Below are 21,688 nucleotides of genomic sequence, written 5' to 3'. Positions count from 1 at the left end.
TTAGTATTTAGTAGTCCTAGAAAGAACGAGTAATCCTTCGAGTAGTCCTAGAAAGAACTAGTAATTGGTTTCTTTTGCAGTGTTATCTTATACACATAAAACGCTGCGCTTTTGAGTTCAGGGTAAATAAAACTGGATAGGTCTTATCTGGAAGTTGTTTATGTAACATACAGAGAAGTTAGCAAAAGAGAATTCAAGAACAGGAGTATGTGTTCTGATTGACACACCACAGAAAAATACACAGACACTGTCCAACAGCATACTAAGTAGCTCTGGTTTGTTCTTAACAGATGGTGCATAAATAGACAGACACTGTCCAACAAACAAACTAAACTACATCAAAACTTTGACCACATGCTCAAAATGGCATACGGAGCTGATCTAAAACATAGCAGTGTGACCATTCATGCTTCTCTATACATATGACCAGACTAAATGAATCTCTCTATGATTCCGCTGGAAGTTTTTTCAGAAGGCGGGGGCGATGGGATTGGTTATATCCTGAGCAGCCAATCTTTCAGAGACACAAGCCAAGGACTTCAAGTTACACTTGATGAGCGATTCCACAAAGTAACAAGTCTCATCTTTGGTGTTGCCTTGAGGAACATCCACAACAAAAGATTCAATCACCATAGTTCCTGCTCTCCCCTCGATCATCTCCGGATGTACAGTCAAGATCGAAGAGTAGTTCTGAAAAATAAAATAAAATCATTTCTTTTTTTTTTTCATTATAATCTCTTCTGAATCTGTAAAAAAACTATTATGAGATTTTATATACCTTAAGTCTATGATCACCACCAATGATGTTGATACCTAGGATACGTTCATTATCATCAAGCTGTTCCAATCTCTCGGTGCTAGTTGTCGCCGGAAGACCAGATTTAACGTTGACTTCTCTGAGACTACCAATCTCAGGATGACCTTGGACTGTACATCTGCTTACAAACGGTTTGTATTTTTGCGGCTCATCAAATCTTCGGACAAGTGACCAAACCTGAGTTCATGTACCACCGTTAGTTACCACAAGAACACAACTACTACATCTGCTTAAGAGAAAAAGATTTGAGGCGCTTACGAGATGAACAGGGGCTTTGATGTATTTGACGAGAAAAGAGGTACACTGATTCTCTCTGCAGTGGTGACGATGATGCAACCGTGCGTACTGCGCCGTGACAAGAGCTCCGTACATCTCTGAATCGTTTACGATGATCTCCTCCATCTCAATCTCTTGCCTTCGTTCTTCCTTGTGCTTTTTGAGGAAGCTTGTTTGGTCTGGTTAGGGAAGTGGATAAGATGAAGAGGAAAGGAGGAGACTAAAACAAAGAAGAATAAATTAGCTTTTATAATATTTTTTCTTTTTATTTTGGCTCAAAAATCAACAACGAACACACCGACATAGAAAAACACCAGCGGACTTACCATGAGCCGACAAACATTACGTGTCATGTTTTCATAGGCTTGTCGTCTAACTCTTTTTTGGAAAAGCTGACTTTTAGCTCGTTTATATCTCTCTCTCTTATCCATCCAAATAAGTTAATCTTTAAATTAATTTAATATCTTTCTCTGGAAAGTAGATAGAATCTTGAAAGAATCTTGCAATGGATTTTAGGTAGATGTCAACGTAGGATCACATTCAAAACATTCACACAGAGCTGAACGGATAAGTACTGATGTCAGCATGAAATCACATGCAAAACGCTTTATTAACCGGATATCAAACCGGGAGTTCTATTTGGATCACCGTGCCAAATCGATTAAATATTTTTCTCTACATTCGAAAACTGTGATCAAACTATATGAGTACAAAGAGAGAGAAAATGGGCTTTTTTTGAATGATCTATTTGGACTTACTGGGCCTTTAAGCCCATTAATTATTTTTGGCTCACTTAGTTTGACTCAGTTTTCTCTTTTCAATTTTTATATCATCAACTAGCCCAAAACGTTTTCTTAATTATTATTTGGCGTATTTTATACACCCTTTCCCTCTCTTTTGTCATGTAATGGAATAGTCCAATTTCGAAGAAACTGCTAAGATTGGTCTCTTTTTACCAGCGCCACCCGCCATGCCAAGCTTGACCAAGAAGACGACTTTGAGAGAAAATTTCAGAGAATTCTAAGTTCAAGATATTTTTCCTGAGTAACTTCATCATAGGAAACCCTTATACTCTTAAATCTTCATAACCGCTTCTCAGTAATCACAGATCAGTTACTTCACCGGCTTGGTAAGTTTCTGAGATCAGCGGTTCAAACGTTTACTTAATAGTTTCAGTTTCTTCTTATTCTTCTTCTTCGTTTGATTTGTATATGATATGAACTCTGGTCTTATGATTCAGGAGAAGAGTACTAAGTCCTTGACTTTATGGGTTTTGGCCGTGACAATCGTGTAAGGTACGTATATGCTTGTTTTCAATCTCGTATGAGAAAGTAAGTATATGAAATGATTGGTCTAAAGTTATTAATTAACTTTGTGTTTAGGTTCAAAGAACCATCATCCACAGAGTATGGTTACGGAAGAAGAGCTAGACCATCTCTAAACGCAGTGTTGGACAATGTCCGAAGAGGGTTTGAGAAAGGATCAGACAAGATCAGGACTTTCAAGAGACCATTGAGTTTCAATTCACATAAGAACCAAGAGATGAGAAAAACTGATGGTACACAGAAGAAGAACATCATAAACCCACAAGGCTCCTTTCTTCAGAACTGGAACAAGATCTTTCTCTTCGCTTCTGTCATCGCTTTAGCCATTGATCCCTTGTTTTTCTACATTCCCATTGTTGATGGAAAAAAGCATTGCCTCAACTTGCACTCTAGCCTCGAGATAGCAGCTAGCGTGCTTCGAACGTTTGTAGATGCCTTCTACATTATTCACATTGTGTTTCAGTTTAGGACAGCGTATGTCTCTCCTTTGTCCCGGGTTTTCGGGAGAGGCGAGTTGGTTGAAGATCCTAAAGCCATTGCTTTAAAGTACATCTCCTCTTACTTCATAATCGATGTTCTCTCTATCCTTCCACTCCCACAGGTAATATTAAGTGACTGAACCTTTTAATTAAGTTGAAATGGTTTCTTGATAACTTCGTTCAGTGATGTTCTGTTTGTTTCTTCTCCAGCTTGTAGTCTTGGCTGTTATCCCGAATGTGGAAAAACCTGTCTCTTTGCTCACTAAGGACTACCTGATAACTGTCATATTTGCTCAGTACATTCCAAGGATTCTTCGTATTTACCCGCTTTACAGTGAAGTTACAAGAACATCTGGCATAGTTACTGAAACAGCTTGGGCTGGAGCTGCTTGGAACCTCTCTCTCTACATGTTAGCCAGTCATGTGAGTTTCCCAGTCACCAGATAGTCTGCCCACTGATTTTGTCCGAACCAAACCGAGCCAAAATTTTCAGTTTTTGTTTAGGTTATAGTTTCGAATTTGGTTTAGTTCGGTGAGATTTTGAAAAATAACTCAGTCTTCAGTTCGGTTTTGTTTTCCATTTTCAAAAATCCAAAAACCCGAAAATAACTGAAAATAACCAAAATAAACGAGCCGAATTAACCGAAAATATCCAAATTACCGAATCTATCTGTGTTTTTTAATAAATTACACCGAAATCCCAAAAATCGGTTATTTCGGAAAAAGTATATAACCAAAATTAATCGAAAACTAAACAGAATCAATTTTCTTCTGTTCATTTTCGGTGGGATTATGGCCAAACCTAATTAACCGAACCAGAATACCCGAACCAAAAAAACCGAAACCGCAGGCCTACCCTACCAGATAGCATAACCTTTGTCCATGTATCATCAAGTTTTATCTGATAGCTTACTTGTCTAGGTGTTTGGAGCTTTGTGGTACTTAATATCTGTAGAACGAGAAGACAGATGCTGGCGTGAAGCTTGTGGGAAGAGACAAGGGTGTGAGTTGAGGTTTCTCTACTGCGATGGAAACAACAATGTTATAAATGATTACCTGACTACTTCGTGTCCGTTTATCAACCCTGATGATATAACGAATTCAACTACTTTCAACTTTGGTATCTTCACTGATGCTCTCAAGAGTGGGATTGTTGAATCAGATGATTTCTGGAAGAAGTTCTTCTACTGCTTCTGGTGGGGTCTGCGTAATCTAAGGTCTGTAACATCATTTCAAGCCTGTTATAGCCATTTTTAACGTAAATGTAGGAGTCATGTGACACAGTTTATCAACTCCTAGCTAGTTGCATCATTAGTCACATATGCAACTCCATTTCCGCCTCTTATAGCATTTTCATGTAAATAAAGCAGTCATGTGACACAGTTTATCGACTTCTAGTAGCATCATTAGTCATCAAAGACTAACCTGATCATTTGCTTCTCTCAATGCAGTGCACTGGGACAAAACCTCAACACGAGCAAATTCGTTGGTGAAATCATCTTTGCTGTATTAATCTGCATATCTGGACTAGTTCTATTCGCACTACTTATAGGCAACATGCAGGTCAAAACCTTGAAGAAACCCTTTTAAAACACTTACTTTTATCACAACACTAAGGCCACAAGGAAGATAAGTCACTGACGTTTCAACATTGCATTGCAGAAATACTTGGAGTCGACAACAGTTAGGGAAGAGGAGATGAGAGTGAGGAAAAGAGATGCAGAGCAGTGGATGGCTCATCGGATGTTACCAGAGGACCTGAGGAAACGTATCAGAAGGTATGAACAATACAAATGGCAAGAAACCAGAGGAGTCGAAGAAGAAAACCTTCTGCGTAACCTCCCTAAAGACCTCAGAAGAGACATTAAACGCCATTTCTGCCTCGATCTCCTCAAGAAAGTAAGCTTCTCTCTTCCATAGACCTAGGCATTTCTGGTATATGTTCAGTTCAGGTCCGTTTTTTTGGATATCTAGTAGTTGGGATTAAGGAGTTTATGATTCATTTAAAAAACTTCAGTTCGGTTCAGATCAGTTCAGATAGTCCTTTCTTCCGGTTCCACTAATAAAACTAGAAACCAGTTAGCATCCAGAAAAATATTTGGATTAAGGTTAGTCCTGTTTGCTTCGATTTTTTGAGTACTTCGGCTAAATATCAGGTAATTCGAGTAATTAAAATATCCGGTGACTCGAGTAAAATATTCGTTGTATTCGGCCAGTTCACATACAAATTAGATAATTCAGATTATTCGGGTATCTGTTAAGTATACAATTTCCGATTTGGTTCAGATATTTTGAATATAGAAATATATGAACTATTTGGATACTTGTGAGTTCCGGTTAAGTTTTGTTTTTTTTTTCTTGTTCATTTCTGGTTTCAGGATCTCGGGTAAAATGTGCATGCCTACTCTTTCATATTCCATTGATAGACATACAAAGAACTAATCTTTGATACAATTCTTGTGGTGAAGGTACCTCTGTTCGAGATAATGGACGAGCAGTTGCTAGATGCCGTGTGTGACAAGCTAAGACCAGTGCTCTACACTGAGAACAGCTACGCGATTAGAGAAGGAGACCCAGTGGAGGAGATGTTGTTTGTTATGAGAGGTAAGCTTATGAGCGCCACCACAAACGGTGGCCGGACGGGATTCTTCAACGCCGTGTACCTCAAAGCTAGCGACTTTTGCGGCGAAGATCTTCTCACGTGGGCGTTGGATCCTCAGTCTTCGTCTCATTTTCCAATCTCGCCGAGAACAGTTCAAGCTCTGACTGAAGTAGAAGCCTTTGCTCTTGCAGCTGAAGATCTCAAGCTTGTTGCCTCGCAGTTCAGACGGCTACATAGCAAACAGCTTCAACATACTTTCAGGTTTGGTCTATTTAATAATTTGACCGGTCTGCTTCTCTGATTTCCGGTTTAATTCGGTTTGGTTAAAAGCTCAGCTTTGGTCAATATATTAATTTGACCGTTCTGATTCTCGGTTCTGTTTGGTTTAGTTAAAATTTCGGGTTTGGTCTGTTTGAATCGGTTAAAATTTAGGTTTGGTCTATTTATAAGTTGACCGATCTGACTCTTGGTTAAGTTTGGTTTAATTCGGTTTGGGTTAAAATGTCAGGTTTTATTCGGTACAATGGAGGACATGGGGAGCGTCGTTTATACAAGCGGCGTGGCGGAGACATTGTCGGAGAAGACTGGCTAGGTCATTAACGGAGGAAGAAGATCGATTCCGAATCGCGGTTGCAAAACGCGAACGCAGAGCCGCGTCGTCGCCGAGCCTTGTTGCGACGTTATACGCGTCGCGGTTCGCGTCAAACGCGCTTCGCAATCTGCGGCAGCACAACAATAATACGCTGCCTTTGCTTCCTCCGAAGCCATCAGAGCCTGACTTCAGTGTTGATGATGACTGAAACATCTCTTCCACGAGTCTGCTTTACCACTTGTAAATTGTCAACTAAAATAAATATGCTGAATCATTTTACTGTCTATAAAAAAATGAGACACTTTACTCTCTATCTAAGACATGCACGGATGCACCTGTCACTTCTTTATATTTTCACTAATAGACTTGCATAGCACCACACTTAATAATCGACCAAACCCACTGACATACCATACAAGTCCACCATCACTGAATTGACGAATTCAGAAGGTCGTCATCACTCCTCCCTCTTCTGTCCATTATGGTGACGCTTAAGGTGAACCCTAATTTAGTTCTTAAGGAGTTCAATCAGCCTCCGTTACATACACAATCGTTGTTAATAAATTTATTCCTTCCACATCTACATGAATTCTTATTATTACTCTTAACTACTACTCAACAGGTTCCCTCTCCTGGCGTTTCACGTATCAATCGAACGACTACTATAAATCTGTGGCTTACAACAACACCTGCAGCCCTCACCACAATTCCCAAAACAAACCTGTACTCTCAGATGTCCTTCCTCACTATTTTCACTTCCCGTTATGCCTAACGTTGATTTACGCAGTGAGGTTGCGAAGCTTCTATTTCCTGAGCTCAAAACCAGTAATGTATTTATTGGCCGAGCGCACATCTAAACTTGTTTCGAGTAGTTCCATAAAGAAGTCCAAAAATGGCCAAGGAATCGTGAATCACGATCGTAGACAATGGAGAGTGGTAGGCCATGCAAAAGATATATTTCTTGGAAAATAATGTTGCGACCTGGACTGCATTCGTTGTTCGTTTGCAAGGGATAAAGTGAACATCTTGGTAAAAGGATCTACCACAACGAAGATAGAATCAAATCATTTATGTGTCCGCGGTAATTTCATCACTAAATCCATACTAATATCCGTCCATGGTTGTGTCGAAGGTAGAGGGAGTTATAAGCCTGCGTTGGTATAGCTTGGCCCTTCGATGTTTGACAAGTCATGAACCTTCGACAATCTTGTGACATCTCGACGAAGCAAAGGCCATAAGTAGGATGACGAGAGGAGATTATAAGATCTAAATTAAAACATATATCAGTTATGTCCAAAAATAAGTAGTCAATTTATAATCTAGATAGATTAGCTACTTTAAAAATTTTAAATAAGATATATTTGTGTACAGGAGGAACAATATTACCTTATGTTATATTAGTTATTATATTATTAATCATTTTATTGGTTTAGGAAATTACCTTGAATACAAAATAATGTTAAAGACTGTATACAAAACAGTACTATATAGTAAAAAGCAAAATGACACTTAGTTTCAATAATAACAAATTATATTTATAAACAAATTAAAACAAACATTCGCGTGAGTACGCTTAGTGTTACTTAAAGAAGATGAATCTAATCAATCTTGTTCAAGACTTCTCAAGATATATGAATTGAAATAAATCTTTTTCAAGGTATAAATCAAAAGCTATTTTTATAATTATTAAAGGTATGTCTCGTCTAAAAGCGATAATAGAGTTTTTTTATATAAAAATCTTAAAATGTCATTTGAAATCTTTAACCTAATAGTAAAAGTCAAAACATAAAGCCAAACGTAAAAATAAACTAAAAAAGGAAAGTCTTCAAAAGGCTTTTAGGAAGCTGCTGATATCATATCTGTTAAAATATTGATATTTTGGTCGTTGAGCCACTGATATCATATCTGTTAGAATTGATTCCCATTCACGAGTTCGCCCTAACTCACGAAACCTCTCAGACACGGGAATCGAGAAGCCGCCACAAGCCATGTCTCTTGACGCCGGCGGTGCCCCTTGCCGTCGGCGTCGACTCCTCCGCCGCTCTGCTTCCGCTTCTCTTCTTTTCTTTTGCTCCATTTTCGTTTCAAGCTTCAGCATCTCTTTCTGCAACTCGTTGATTCCGGTTCTTTCCATGGATACGTACGGTTCTTCTCGACAGCCCGCGTCACCACCGCCTCGTTTCAACCCTCGGAGATCTCTCGACGGGCTCAGTCATTCGAGGCCTCCCATCTCGTCGACGGAGTACATGTCGGGGTCACCGTCTGTCGTCTCTTTTCTACTGTCTCCGCCGCTCCCTTCCGCTCCTCGCCGCCAAGTCTCCCCTGTCTGTCGATTTGAATCCATCAGATCTGAACTCCACTCCGTCGTAGATCTACTCCGGTCCTCCTCCGACACTCTCACCTCGACGCCACCGCAGTCTCTCACCCTTCATCTCGCGGTGTTAAAAGCTCCGACTCACTTTCTTATATGGAGTCACCGCTCACATCGAAACGGTTTTAACACCTCGTCACCATCTCCAACACATTTGTGGTTTCCTCTTTGGTATAGATTCGCGATTCACCGCTGCATCTCACCGTCTCTGAACCGGTATGCCGCTTCACCAACCATCGGTACAATCGTCACACTTCGTCTTACATGTACCAATGATACCACTAAGATATATGTCGCCTCCTTTCCGTCATACTCGGACAAGATTCTACAAAGCTTTGACCATCTTTTGGGCTTTGGGTTGTATGCAGAAGCTTCCATAGTGAAGTTTTCGTCTAAAGCTACGACCGCTCAAAAGATCCATAGCTCTTCAACGGACGGTATAACGCCTCTTTCCCTTGTCGCTGGATCTATTGTGCAAGAGTGTGGATTCGCCAGATTTTCTCGATACTATGTTACTGCTGCGTCTCCATTACATTATGCCGTCTCAAGCATCGACGGTTCTTCACATAGTCAGCTCTACGGTCCTGTGCAAGAGTGTGGACTCGCCAGTTCTTCATGTTGTTACGTTATCGCTGCGCCTCCATCACACTACGCCGTCTCAAGCATCGACGGTTCTTCACAGAGTCAGCCCTATAGTGCCCCCATCCCTATCCTTGTCGCAGAAACTATTGTGCAAGAGGGTGGACACGCCAGATTTGCTCGTTTCTATGTCATTGTTGCGTCTCCATCACATTATGCCGTCTCAAGCATCGACGGTTCTTCACAGAGTCATCTCTGCGACTTTCCCACCGGAGCTGTTATCTTCTATGGAGTTTCCCGGAACTCTTGCTTTCAAAACCCATTAGTTGGGCTATTCAACGTCGATTTCGACTTATGTGCGTTTCTTCGAACGCGAGCTTTAGGACTACAAGTGAAGTGTCTCTATGGGTCTCTTCTCTCCTTAGCCACATCTATCTTTCGACATGTTTTAGTTATTTTCGTCTATCAGTTTATCGTCGAGAATCTCTCCAGTTGTAATCGACTTAACCCATTGGGTCTTTAATTTTAATATAAGTATTTCGTGTTCAAAAAAAAAAAAGGAAGCTGCTGCCTCAGTGTGCGTACGAAATATATGAAAGGAGAAAAGTCTTTGTGGAAAACTTTTTTAAACGAATACTTTGCTAGTGATGATTTATTTACTTTCTCTATGTTTCCCCCACTTTTCGAATGCCCGTCTGCCTCCACCAACCTTCTTTTTAATTTTATTACTAGATTTTGACCCGCCCTTAAAGGGCGGGTATATTTTTCGTTTTAATTTTTTGAAAAATTTATTTTTTATGTTTGTGTTATTTTTTGTAATTATATTTGTGTTTAATAATAATTTAATTTAATATAATTTTTTGTAACTATATTAAATATGTCAAGCTGCATAATTATACACTTATGTCATATGTATTTCAGAAAGTATTTTTAAAATTTATTCCTAAATTTAGCAACATATTATATTTTCTTAGTAGTTACCTAACATAATTAGTCAAGAATATTTGCATTCAAAAACCCCGATTCGGAATCGATCCGAAAATCAAAGTTTCATAATCTATTAGGTTTGACCTATATACTCGAACGATTCTTAAAATGTTATATCCAAAAACCAATATCAATTCCAACCCGCACCGAAAGACGAACAATTTTTTTTGAAAAAATGTTTTAAAATAATAAATTTTAATATATTTAGTTAAATATATATGTAAATAGGTTAATAAGGTCTTCACTAACTTTAAGTAAAATCACATTTAATAAATATTTTTAATTGAATAACCTATTTAAAACCCGTTAAATTAAAACCTACAGAATATATTTTTATAAGTAATACTATCATAATAATATCATGTTCCTAATTTAATAGAATAGATAAATTAAATAATTTAGTTTTCTTATAAACAGTTATTTATATTTATTATTTTTCTTAATTGATTCATGGTTTATATTGTTGGACTAAACCTATGTCAAGTGGTCATGTTCTTAATTTAATAGAATAGATTTTGAAATTTTAAGTTGGACATAACTTTTATTAATTTGTCATGTTGTTGTTTTAATAGAATAGATTTTGAAATTTTAAGTTGGACATAACTTTTATTAATTGGTCATGTTGTTGTTTTAATAGAATAGATATCTGAAAATAGAATAGATAACAATAAATAAATTTGATTTGTGATAATTAGATTTTAAGAAAACTTTTACTATATTATTAGAGAAAATTATGATACAGAGAACCAAAATTATTTCATGTGGTTTAGATTAATATTAATTTATTTTTGTTATTGATAATTTCATCAATATGTTATATATAAGCTTAATATTTTGTTTTTAGTTTTACATTATAATAATTTTATTTAATTATTTATTAGCTTAATTTTTTTAAAATAGTCAAATAAGAAATCAAAATTGAAAATAAAATCTAAAATTAAATTATTAAATTACTTTTATGTGCAGTAATATTCAATGCACATGTTTGGAATGAAGAGCTAAAGGCACCGGCCGCACACCTATTAAAAGCTCATCGTCTTCTCCACTGTCACCGTTTTGATTCTGACGACAACTCCCAATTTAAACTTTCAATCAAAGCTTATAAACTTAAGCTTTCTCTGTTAAGATTCATACTTTAACTCTTTCTTCAACGAAACTCGACATTATCTCCATCCCAAACTTATCCACTTTTTGTCAATCAAAACCAAATGAATCTCCCAAAAAATGTAAAAGCTCCAAGTCCTATAATCTCAGATCAAAAAGTCAAGGAAAATGAACCAAAAAATTCTGATTTTTATTGGTAAAAAAACTGATGAAAATCAGAACACTCTAGTTTTCGAATCAAGATAGCGCATCAAGCAAAGAGTAACTACTGGAACAGAAACAAAAAGTAAAACTATAATTTACAGACAGATTAAAAGAAGAAGGAGCAACTTTCTCTCATATTTCAGAAAGAAGAAGAAGTGGGTTCCGCGAATTTTGGGTTTAGTTAACGTAGAGGTTATAAAATATATTGATTGAAATAGTTATTAATATAATTAATTATATGCAGTTATATTTTAAATTGGACATAACTTTTATCAATGGGTCATACTGCTGTTTTAATAGAATAGATGATTTTCCTTTTCTGGTTTTTTTTTTGTCCACATGCTATTTCTACCCTACATTATTATTTCCTTCTTTTTTTTTTCGAATGCCCGTCTACCTCTTTTTTTCCTCCCCTACATTATTATTTCTCCGCTTTTAGTTTTATTGGTGGTGATTGGTTGTGGATGTGAATTTTATTTTTTGCTTTAGAATAGTAGTCGTAGATTTCTTTACTATAACTATATTTGCTATAGTTTTGTAAACCACTATTTTTTTTGCTCTAAAAATAAAATTTTCTACTGTTTTTTTAAAAAATTTCAGAGATATTTTTGCTGTAGCTTTTAAAAGAAAAAAAAACATGGTTGGTTGACATATATAACTTTAAACTAAATTTTGGTTTTCTAAAGCATCTACAGCCACAACCAATCACTCCCATTATAATTTATTTTATTTTTTTGACCACATGCCATTTGAACAATTATTGACAATTTAATATTTAGATTTTAAACTTTGCATTGAATGTTTAAAATTATAAATTACTAAAACTATTAAACATCCCATAAATTTTTTATTATCATTGATTTAAAATTTTTGTTATAAAAAAATACAAACGGTCAAAAATAATATGAGTATAAAATATTTTTTAACAGATGTCAATATTAAAAATGTACTATATATCTATGTTAATATTATTTAAACTTAATTTTATAATATATAAAATAGAAAAAATGTTTGTTTGGATAAATGAAATTTATTTAAGTATTTGTACCAATTTAATTATATACGTAATAGTTACTAAATTTTTAATTATTCAATATATATTTATTATTTCATAATATGTGAAAAATATATAATATTTGAAAATAATTTATATATAATATTCATCCCGCGCAAGGCGCAGATCTTAACTTAGTTATATATTATTTGAGAAGTCTTACCACATTTGAGGTAGCCACATGTCATCACCACAATGATTATTAGAATCTTTAGAGAAATAAATTAGTCCATCTAAATATATAATAAACATTTTATTAAATTAATTATTAATGTTCTCTATTCTTTCCTTAAATAAAAAATTATGCAATTGCCTAATATACCTAAAATATATATGACAGTTAATGATTTTGAATAATATAAATTTGATACAAATTAGTGTGCCTTAATTCTTTTTTTTTAATTTTAAATTATTAAATAAATTAAACAACCACATTAACCATATAATAAAAATTTAGATTTTTTTTGTATATGTTATATTTTGTTTTAAAGTTTCACACTGGAATTTTATGATCCATGGTTTAATTTTTTTTGTATGACAAGATATAAATAATTAAAAAATTATATAACTACAAAGTATCATTTAATAAATATTAAGATTAAAATATATACAAAGGATTACGAGGACCCTCATACTAGAGAGATTGAGACAGTGTTCTCTTTGGATACCTCAAATTCCTATCTGTCAAATTGATGTGTCATGGATCGATAATGATAGTGTTAGTGGCTTAGGGTAGAGTCTTAAGGATCAAATGAACCCTAAATCTTTTGGATTAAAGGCATGCGGTAGAAGCTTCTCAGTTTTACATGCTGAAATGTCAAACTTACTTTGGACAGTTTTATATATGAGAGATATGAGGATAACCTCGATTATTTTCGAGACATGACTATAAATCTATGGACTGGCCAACATTCGCACAGAAATCGAGATGTTTCAGAGACTACAAGAAAATTTCGAGGATGTGAATCTAATTCATATTCTTTGGAATATAAATGGTCAGACGTTAAGAGAAGCAAGAACTAAATGCTACATGTTTTCTCATATAAATCAGATCCAGAGTAATAAACTCCTAGGAAAATCATCTGATCACCACTTTGATTTAATTTAAATGGCAGCTGACAAAAGAAATTGTATTCTGCGTCAGTGGCCCGTGTCTTGGTCAGATGGTCTATGTAAGTCAATAAATAATCGTTGTCCTTCTATATTTAATATTCAAAACCATAAATAATACTACATGGTGGAAAATACTGTAACATTTTCTGACAAAACTTTAAATGAAAACAATAGAATTTTTGTCTTGAAGATGTCACAGCTATTCCATAACATGTGATCCTCAAAAATAAAAAAATAAATATATTCTCGTGTTTATCTTCTGGATCACCAAACAAAAACGTTGTTGGTGGTCGATAAATTTGCTCGTTTTTATAGCAAAAAAGAAAATTTTGCTTATTTTCATTTTCTGGACAAGGCCAAATAACCAATGGGAGTATACCCTACTCACTGTGTGGGTTATTATTATTATTATTATTTATTTTTTGTCACGAACAGAAAGAGATTAATTAACAAGTAGGAATTAATCTATTTTGTTAAAAGTTAAGAAAGCAGACCTTTGTGCCAAAAATTTAGCAGAAAGAGATTAACAAGTAGGATAATTTGAAGGAGTAATTTGTTGGTAGTTCTTAAATAAAACAAATCTTTTTCTTTGGAAAACTTTATATACGCCTCTTTAATACTTACTCATTCTAAAATCTAAATTAACATGAATCTGTATGATATTAAAATATAGGATTACATGTTTTATTTGGTCAAGAAGAAGCCAAGTATCTTCTATTATAAGTTCGTAGAACACCAAAAACGAAAAGTCTTTGTGGAAAATTGTTTTAAAGTTATTAATTTCTTTACTCTATGGAAATCAATATAACATCTCTTTATTATTAAAATAGAAACATTTTTAAAATTTAATCTTTATTTTGTACTTTATTTACATTTTGCCATTTTATCTTAGGTGTCATCACCAGAAACTTTTTCGCATAAATTTTTAAAAGAACAAACATTTACTAGAAATATTACAACCTATGCCATTGGTAACTATATAATATATTTACATTTTGAATATGACAATTCTCTTAAATAACTATTTTTAAGTTTTTGTCACAAATATCCCTCAAAAAAATGATCAAAATAGTCCATTTTTATTTTCAAATTTTTAATTTTTTTTAAAAAAATTGAAATCATATCCCCTAAACCTCTCACTTTTCAACTCTAAACCCTAAGTATATATTAGTTAATCAAAGATAAAAATACATTTTTACTCTTTAATAAAACTTATTTTGGTCATTTTCTTCAATTGAAAGCTATTTTTACGATAAAAACTTAAAAAGACTATCTTTGAATAAATTTCTTTTGAATAACAACACATGATATCATTTTTTAATAAATACGTAACGTTCCTATACACTAATTCTCTTGCGTTTATAATCTTCATCATGTCTTCCATGGCTTATAACATATTCAGCTCCATCGTTATATGTTGGAAAAATATGAATTCTACATAATCTCAATGCATATATTACTTACACTATTATAAACAATCTCATTCTTCGTACTAAAATATTAAGGATCATAAAAATTACAACGATACATTCTGTAACATTCCACAAAAGATTAAACTAAAGAATATTTCTATTTTGATAATATTTTATATACACACTATATTGTTCCGTGTTCTTAAAAGAAAAATTTCAATTTTGTTACAAATTTGATATTATTTCCAATTTTTTACTAAAATAAAAAGTGATAGCTAATTTATAGTATTTAAAGCAATTTTTCATGAATAAATATCCAAAAGACGTATATAAGGATTTCCCAAGAAAAAAAATTGTTTGAGAAATTAACAACACTTCAATATTAAAATTAAAATCCCCCCTTTGTTCAGTTAAATTAGCAATAATTCTTATGATATTGAAGTATAGGATCTCATTTTTATTTCGTAAAGAAAAAGCCATGTCCTTTTATGAGTGAGCGGACGAAATATATGAAAGAAGAAAAGTCTCTTTTTTTTACCAACTAAAGAAGAAAAGTCTTTGTGGAATTTTTTTTTTTAAAACGAATAATTTCTAGTGATGATTTATTTACTTTCTATATATATATACATGGTCTTTCGTAATGGGCAATGTGACAAATTGGACTATAATGGCTACAAAGTCATCAAGTTTAGTTTCTCTGGTTCTCTATTTGATTCTTCTGCAATTATTTGTCTCCTCTCAAGTTTGTCTTACGGAAGCTAGACGAATTCCACGTTAGTATTTGCTTGCACCCATTTCATATTTGCCTTTTCAGTTCTTCTATTATTTATGTTTATGCAAGAAGCATGCCTTTAAAAGTTTCTGTACATATTGATATTTTTAAAGTTATTTTATCATTTTTTTTAATCGTTATATTCTGTTTTGGTCACCCCAGAAATTCAATTACTTACGCATTAGTTTTTCTCGCTGTTAGAACCACAAGAACTTTTGTTTCTGACTGTTAAATGTAAAAAATAATAATAAAGAATACTGTATTTGTGTTATACATGATTTATAAGATATCAAATGTTTATATTTTTCAAAGCCAGATGAGATTTGACGTATTATTCAATGAAGAAACTAATGAAACATCTTCTTCTTATTTTACAGGAAGAATTTCACCGTCTCGCCGTCCCCCTCCCCCTTTCCGTCCCCCTCCCCCTCGTTATTATACACCCCCTTCGAGATCGCCCCGAGGAGGTGGCCCATAAGAAGCGTGTATAATATATGTACTCGTGATCATTTACCTTGTAAACGTAATTGGTCAGTTTGATGATTATGTTTTATATTATTTGATCCGTTAGTCTTTATTAGCTCTTCATAAAATATATGTAACATTCAAAATAAGGACATAATGTCAGAAACAATGTTACAAATGAAGGCAATGATAAAACTTTAAGAGAGTGTAATGAAGATGATAAACATTTCTTGTCAATTTTAGTCTTAATATTTTTCCTTACGTCGGTTTCACTTTTATATCAAACATATTAGCAGCCCTTCGATCTATATCAAATGATCCGAGGGTTGCTAATCTGTCTTTGTCTTGATTCTTTATGTGTAAAGTAATATCAAGCAACTCTCTCAAATAATAGATCGATTTGTAGTAAAGTATGTAAGGATCGTATCCACAAAGATTCAATATTTCACGCAACACACTTGAGTTTCAGATCAAGTTAGGTCAAATAATGTAATCCGATGAATACAAAGAAGCGCGATCAAGCACCTATGCGAAAAAACAAAAAAAGCGGATCATAGGAAAAATAATCACCGAAATACCGAAGTCACCACAAATCAGAAAGACACATGCCTAAAGCACCAGAAGCACAACCAACAGCTAAGAGGTAAGAAACACCTCACACACTAAACACACACATCCATGCTAACGAAGAATCACAAAGCTCTGGTTAGAAGTGAACAAAGCTCCAAGAGGCTAACTTCGCACACTTATCCCAAACAAAGCATGGAAAGAAGAAAAATAACCTAAGAGAGGGAGAATATAAGACAACCACCGAGAAACCAAAGCTCAAGCTTGAGACTAGAAACAACCTTCCATCCAAGCCCACATAACATATACAAAGGAAAACATTATCCAAACCTGGAGTGGAAAACATAGTGAAAGGAAGAGCCACCAGAGATGCAAGCAACGATGAAAGCTGCAACGAGATTAGAAAACATAGAAGGAAGGGGAAACAAAATGAAATCATCAAAATAATGTAGCCACCCTCGAGCTATGAAAGAGAGCATAGAGGTCATATCACCAAAAATCAGATCTTGAAAACGAAGACGAGCAAGGACTATCGACGGCATGCCAACAACGAGGAAGAAAACATCAATGACGACTAAACTCTGACCCAACACAAGGAGATGCAGTCCCTAACATCAGCCAAAATCTAAGAAAGAAAAGGAGCAACAATATTGATCTGAACAGTCTATAACGCCGTGAGAAACAACCGCACAACTGGGAATTCATAAAATTAATCTACAACAAATACTAGATAACCTCACAGGAGAAGAACGCGAGAAAGAACAAAAACACATAGATGGTGACGGTTCAAGAGGAAAATATGGGGAGATGACAAAAACATCTTACAAATAATGTTTAAAATTTTAAAAATAATATCCCGCGTGAAGCGCGGCTACACCCTTAGTTCTTAATAAAAAAACGTTGCTTCTAGCTGCTGTATCAACAGTTTGATCATTCACCCTTAAAAGACACATTTAGGAAGAATATAACACTAGCATTTCCACACAAACGACAAATTTCAGCATATTCTACTATTTTGGTGATGAAAATTCTTAGATGATGATTTTTTTCTATAGAAACATGTGGAACCTCTTCCACTATTGTTTTAATCCCCAAAGTAACGTGTTGTTAAGAATGATATATTTCTCTTGAATAGCAAAATCTTCCACAATCGGTGATAAAGTAAATGAAAACAACTCTAAAAGACAACTACAACTCATGCTCATGCATTCGACCAAAGCTTTTTAAACCAAAAGAAGAGGTTGTTGGCTATAAACAAAGGTCATTGGCTACAACACTGAAGACGTTGTCAACTATTAAATCTATTAACACAAAACATATACAATTTCATCAAAGTTAAGAACTTCCATTTGATTTCTAATTGCAAATTCATCATCAATATAGTAATGGATACATGTAAATCGAAAAGCACATGATAGAAGTACTACTGATCTATTCACTGAGCGATTTCTCCAATGACAACAAAAATCATGTGACATGACAATGACGAGCTGAGACGATATCTAGTATCTACACAGTATCATCATACAATTATTACAATAACAAAATGACGTGATGATGAAAAAGTTTGGCCGATGAAGAGAAAGAGATCTGATGATCTCGTCTGGTGAAGATAAGAGACATGAAAATGAAGGAGATTGTTGTAGCTGAGGGACGATGAAACTCACGACGGTGGCAGAGATGAGGGAGATCATCCAATGATGAAGAGACACGGCGAAGGTGGTGATGAGAACGAAAGTTAAATTTATTCAAATTCAATTTAATTTTTAATAGGATACAATAGTAATTTAACCTAATTAGTGAAACATAATTGAATCATTTTGGCTGTTAGATATTATTTTGGCAAAGAAGAACTTGATTTAAAGTCATTGTAAACCATAATTGTAATATTTTTTAAATTGATATAAATTTATTTCAATGAAATGGTCATATAACCAATGGCTTACACACACCACATGGTCTATTATAGATATGAAAATGGTCGTCGTTTATCATTATATGTATCATTTTACAAAAAAAAAAAATCATATTTTTGGATAACCTGACCATAAAAATTACAAAAATCACATGTTCGTCAACGACTGACCATATTACAGACTTTACTAGGGCTGGGTAATCCAGGTCGCAATCAGGTTTTGGTTCGGGTTCATTCGGGCTTCGCGTTTTCAGTTTCATAAATTTCAGTTTTATTCGGACATTATAAAAAACCACGTAGGATTCAGTTTGTGTTTAGTTACATGTTCAAGATTTGATTGAACACAAAATAGTTCCAGTTTCAGATATTAATTGGGTTATCGGTTCCAGAAATATTGATTTGTCAATAAATTTGTTTACGTGCTTCATCAAACTATATTGTTTTTTTTCAAAATAACTCTAAGAGACTCGTTTATCAACAGTACAAAACTCTTATTTGAACTATTTGTAAAAATATCATATATAGCATGACAAATCAAAGTTTTGTACAAACGAAAAAATCATACATAATGAAATATAAACAAATTAAAATTAACAACCAGCAATTCTATCATATCAACGTAAGAAACATTATTTAAACTTTTTTAAAAAACATTGTTTAAACTTGAAAAGCAAACTCATTCATCAAAATATAAAAATATTAATACTAACCAAATACCAAAAATATATATTAAAATAAATATTTGAGTCAATTATTTATGTATAGATAACTATTTTAGATGTTTAAAAATATTTTAGTGTATTTTGGATACATAGTAGAAATTAAGATCATGTTTGCTACAAATTCTCTATTTTTTGGATTTTGAATCTTTTGGATTCTATCGGATCCATTTAAGGTTCGAGTTTCGTTAACCGGAAATACCATAAGTTCGGCTCGGTTTATTGCCCATCCCAAGATTTTTACATTTCGTTGTGATTTCCACAAAATCGATTTTCTTCTTCTTCGATCACTGAACTTTGCTAACAATGGCGGATCAGAGCCCTAAGCCGTTGCAGTTATTCGTTAGGCTACTCAACGGAAAATCGATAACCGTAGCTTTCTCCTCTCCCTTAGCCTATGGCGACCAGATCAAGCAGCGGATCTTCGACCACACTCACATCCCGACGCATCTCCAGCGGCTGATCTGCGGAGGCTACCAGATCTCCGACGAGTCCACCGTCTCTCAACCCGACGCCACCGTAAACCTCGTCCTCTCCCTCCGCGGAGGCAAAGGAGGATTCGGCTCCTTGCTTCGAGGCGCAGCCACCAAGGCGGGGCAGAAGAAGACGAACAACTTCGACGCGTGTAGGGATATGAGCGGACGGAGGCTGAGGCACGTGAACGCGGAGAAGAGGCTCGAGGAGTGGAAGGAAGGTGAGGAGGAGAGGAAGCTTGAGAGGTTGGCTGAGGAGTTTCTTAAGAAGCAGGCGAGTAAAGTGAAGGAAGGTGTTGGGAATGGAGCTACGCAGAAGTATGTGAAGAGGTATAGGGAGGAGTCTGATAAGTGTATTGAGGCTGTGGATTTGGCTTTGAAAGAGTCTTTTATGAGTGGGAAGAGGAAGGGGAAGATTGGTGTAGAGTCTGAGAAGTCAAAGCGACTCAAGATATGGTAAGAAGAAAGAAAGCTCTTTTGTATCTTTCCATGGTTATAGATACTTGGATCAATGTGTGCTTTGAAATGAAAGGTGGAAAAGTATGTTCCTTTGAATTGTTAGGAAGGGTAAAACAGCAGTTGAGGACGGTGGTGATAGAGCAGCGATGAGGATGATGGATAGACTTTTCTATGTTAGGAAGGGATATGGTATCTTTCGATAGCTGAATGTACGCTTTGAACTAATAGATTGAAAAGTAGGTTCCTTTAAATTGTTAGGAACAAACAAGTCATGATTCGTGATAGTCTCTTGTTTGCTATATTCTGTTGGTGTAGTTTTGTTACTTGGGTTCTTCATATCTTTGTTACTTGCCGTTGATGTGGTGTTTGTTTTTCTCTTTCAGGAAGGGAAAGAGAGCAGTTGATGCTAGTGACAGTGATGAAAGCAGCGACGACGAGGACGAGAAAGAGAAAAACAATGGTAGCCAAGTTGAGAGCTCAGGCTCGGGTATGGCTGGAGCACATGATGGTGATTCTTCTGGTAAAGACGTTGTAGTAGTACATCAAAGTTCAGATGTACTTAAGGGAGAAACCACTGCTGGTGTTCAAGTGATTAACGAAGGAAAAGTGGATGATTTACTTGTTGGTGCAATGGTTCAGACTGAAAAGGAAGATAATTTATATAAAGACGCAGAAAAGAATCTGGTGGAAGTAGCTTGTGAAACGGTTGTAGATGTTAAGAATCAAGGCAATGATTCTGAAGTTAAGCAAGAAGGAGTTGCTGGAGAAACAGAGACTGTTGATGCAATGTGTTGCAAACGTGTTGAACCACTTAACTTTGCTGACTTCAGTTCAGCAAAAGATATGGAGGTATGTAATAGATTCATTCTTCTCATATGCAAAATTCAATTCATAATGATGTCTTTCAGAAAATCTAATTGCTTCTCACAACCTTGCATCAAAATCCTTACTAAACTTTTATCAATATCTGTTGTTTTGGTTTCAGGTTATGGGGATGGAAAGACTAAAGACAGAGCTTCAGTCACATGGACTGAAATGCGGAGGGACACTGCAAGAGCGGGCTGCAAGGCTCTTCTTACTTAAGTCGACACCATTAGATAAGCTTCCAAAGAAGTTGCTGGCGAAGAAATGAAGAGTAAAACTGGAGTGTATCTCAAAGGCTTCTACTACTCTTTGAAGTTTCTATGTTAATTATAGTATTTGATACACCACAACCCACATGTGTAATAATATATCAGCTTTAAGCTCCAAGTGCTACACTCAGTAATCCAACAACATGCAATAACTCTTTCATTTTTTAAAGCAATCTTTACTTAGAAGTTTAATCAATACTTCTCATGATCTTACAGGTCTTTTAATTCTCAAGAGCCTACACCCTTTTGAGGTTCTCTTTTTGTTGGTGT

General features: G+C 34.9%; 4 protein-coding genes and 1 long non-coding RNA gene across 5 annotated transcripts; 4 read left to right on the top strand and 1 right to left on the bottom strand.

Annotated features, from left to right (window-relative positions):
• Positions 1–192: 192 nt before the first annotated feature.
• Positions 193–1,526, bottom strand: LOC106438631 (abscisic acid receptor PYL7). The gene is made up of 3 exons (XM_013879871.3): positions 1,076–1,526; positions 779–994; positions 193–690 (listed from the first exon to the last, which is right to left on the bottom strand). Exons 1-3 carry the CDS (start codon positions 1,217–1,219, stop codon positions 469–471), a joined length of 582 nt encoding a protein of 193 aa, XP_013735325.2. The 5' UTR covers positions 1,220–1,526; the 3' UTR covers positions 193–468.
• Positions 1,527–1,985: 459 nt separating this feature from the next.
• On the top strand, positions 1,986–6,404 carry LOC106438632 (putative cyclic nucleotide-gated ion channel 13). Its single transcript, XM_013879872.3, has 9 exons — positions 1,986–2,222; positions 2,334–2,388; positions 2,476–3,019; positions 3,108–3,320; positions 3,819–4,114; positions 4,349–4,460; positions 4,560–4,796; positions 5,366–5,760; positions 6,008–6,404. Exons 2-9 carry the CDS (start codon positions 2,360–2,362, stop codon positions 6,297–6,299), a joined length of 2,118 nt encoding a protein of 705 aa, XP_013735326.2. The 5' UTR covers positions 1,986–2,222; positions 2,334–2,359; the 3' UTR covers positions 6,300–6,404.
• A 1,569-nt stretch (positions 6,405–7,973) lies between these two features.
• LOC125606946 lies at positions 7,974–9,570 on the top strand. The gene is made up of 2 exons (XM_048776139.1): positions 7,974–8,701; positions 8,831–9,570. Exons 1-2 carry the CDS (start codon positions 8,080–8,082, stop codon positions 9,562–9,564), a joined length of 1,356 nt encoding a protein of 451 aa, XP_048632096.1. The 5' UTR covers positions 7,974–8,079; the 3' UTR covers positions 9,565–9,570.
• Positions 9,571–14,826: 5,256 nt separating this feature from the next.
• LOC125606944 lies at positions 14,827–16,389 on the top strand. Its single transcript, XR_007338192.1, has 2 exons — positions 14,827–15,688; positions 16,065–16,389. It is a non-coding gene; the product is annotated as an uncharacterized LOC125606944 (long non-coding RNA).
• Positions 16,390–19,420: 3,031 nt separating this feature from the next.
• LOC106438633 (replication stress response regulator SDE2-like) lies at positions 19,421–21,614 on the top strand. Its single transcript, XM_048776137.1, has 3 exons — positions 19,421–20,282; positions 20,669–21,134; positions 21,271–21,614. The coding sequence occupies exons 1-3, from the start codon at positions 19,660–19,662 to the stop codon at positions 21,415–21,417; spliced, it is 1,236 nt and encodes a 411-aa protein (XP_048632094.1). The 5' UTR covers positions 19,421–19,659; the 3' UTR covers positions 21,418–21,614.
• The last annotated feature ends 74 nt before the right edge of the window (positions 21,615–21,688 follow it).

The sequence above is a fragment of the Brassica napus genome, chromosome A3, assembly GCF_020379485.1.
Source record: "Brassica napus cultivar Da-Ae chromosome A3, Da-Ae, whole genome shotgun sequence".
Lineage (NCBI taxonomy): Eukaryota > Viridiplantae > Streptophyta > Magnoliopsida > Brassicales > Brassicaceae > Brassica > Brassica napus.
Note: the sequence above shows the minus strand (reverse complement) of the source record. Positions and strands in the feature narration are given on the sequence as shown.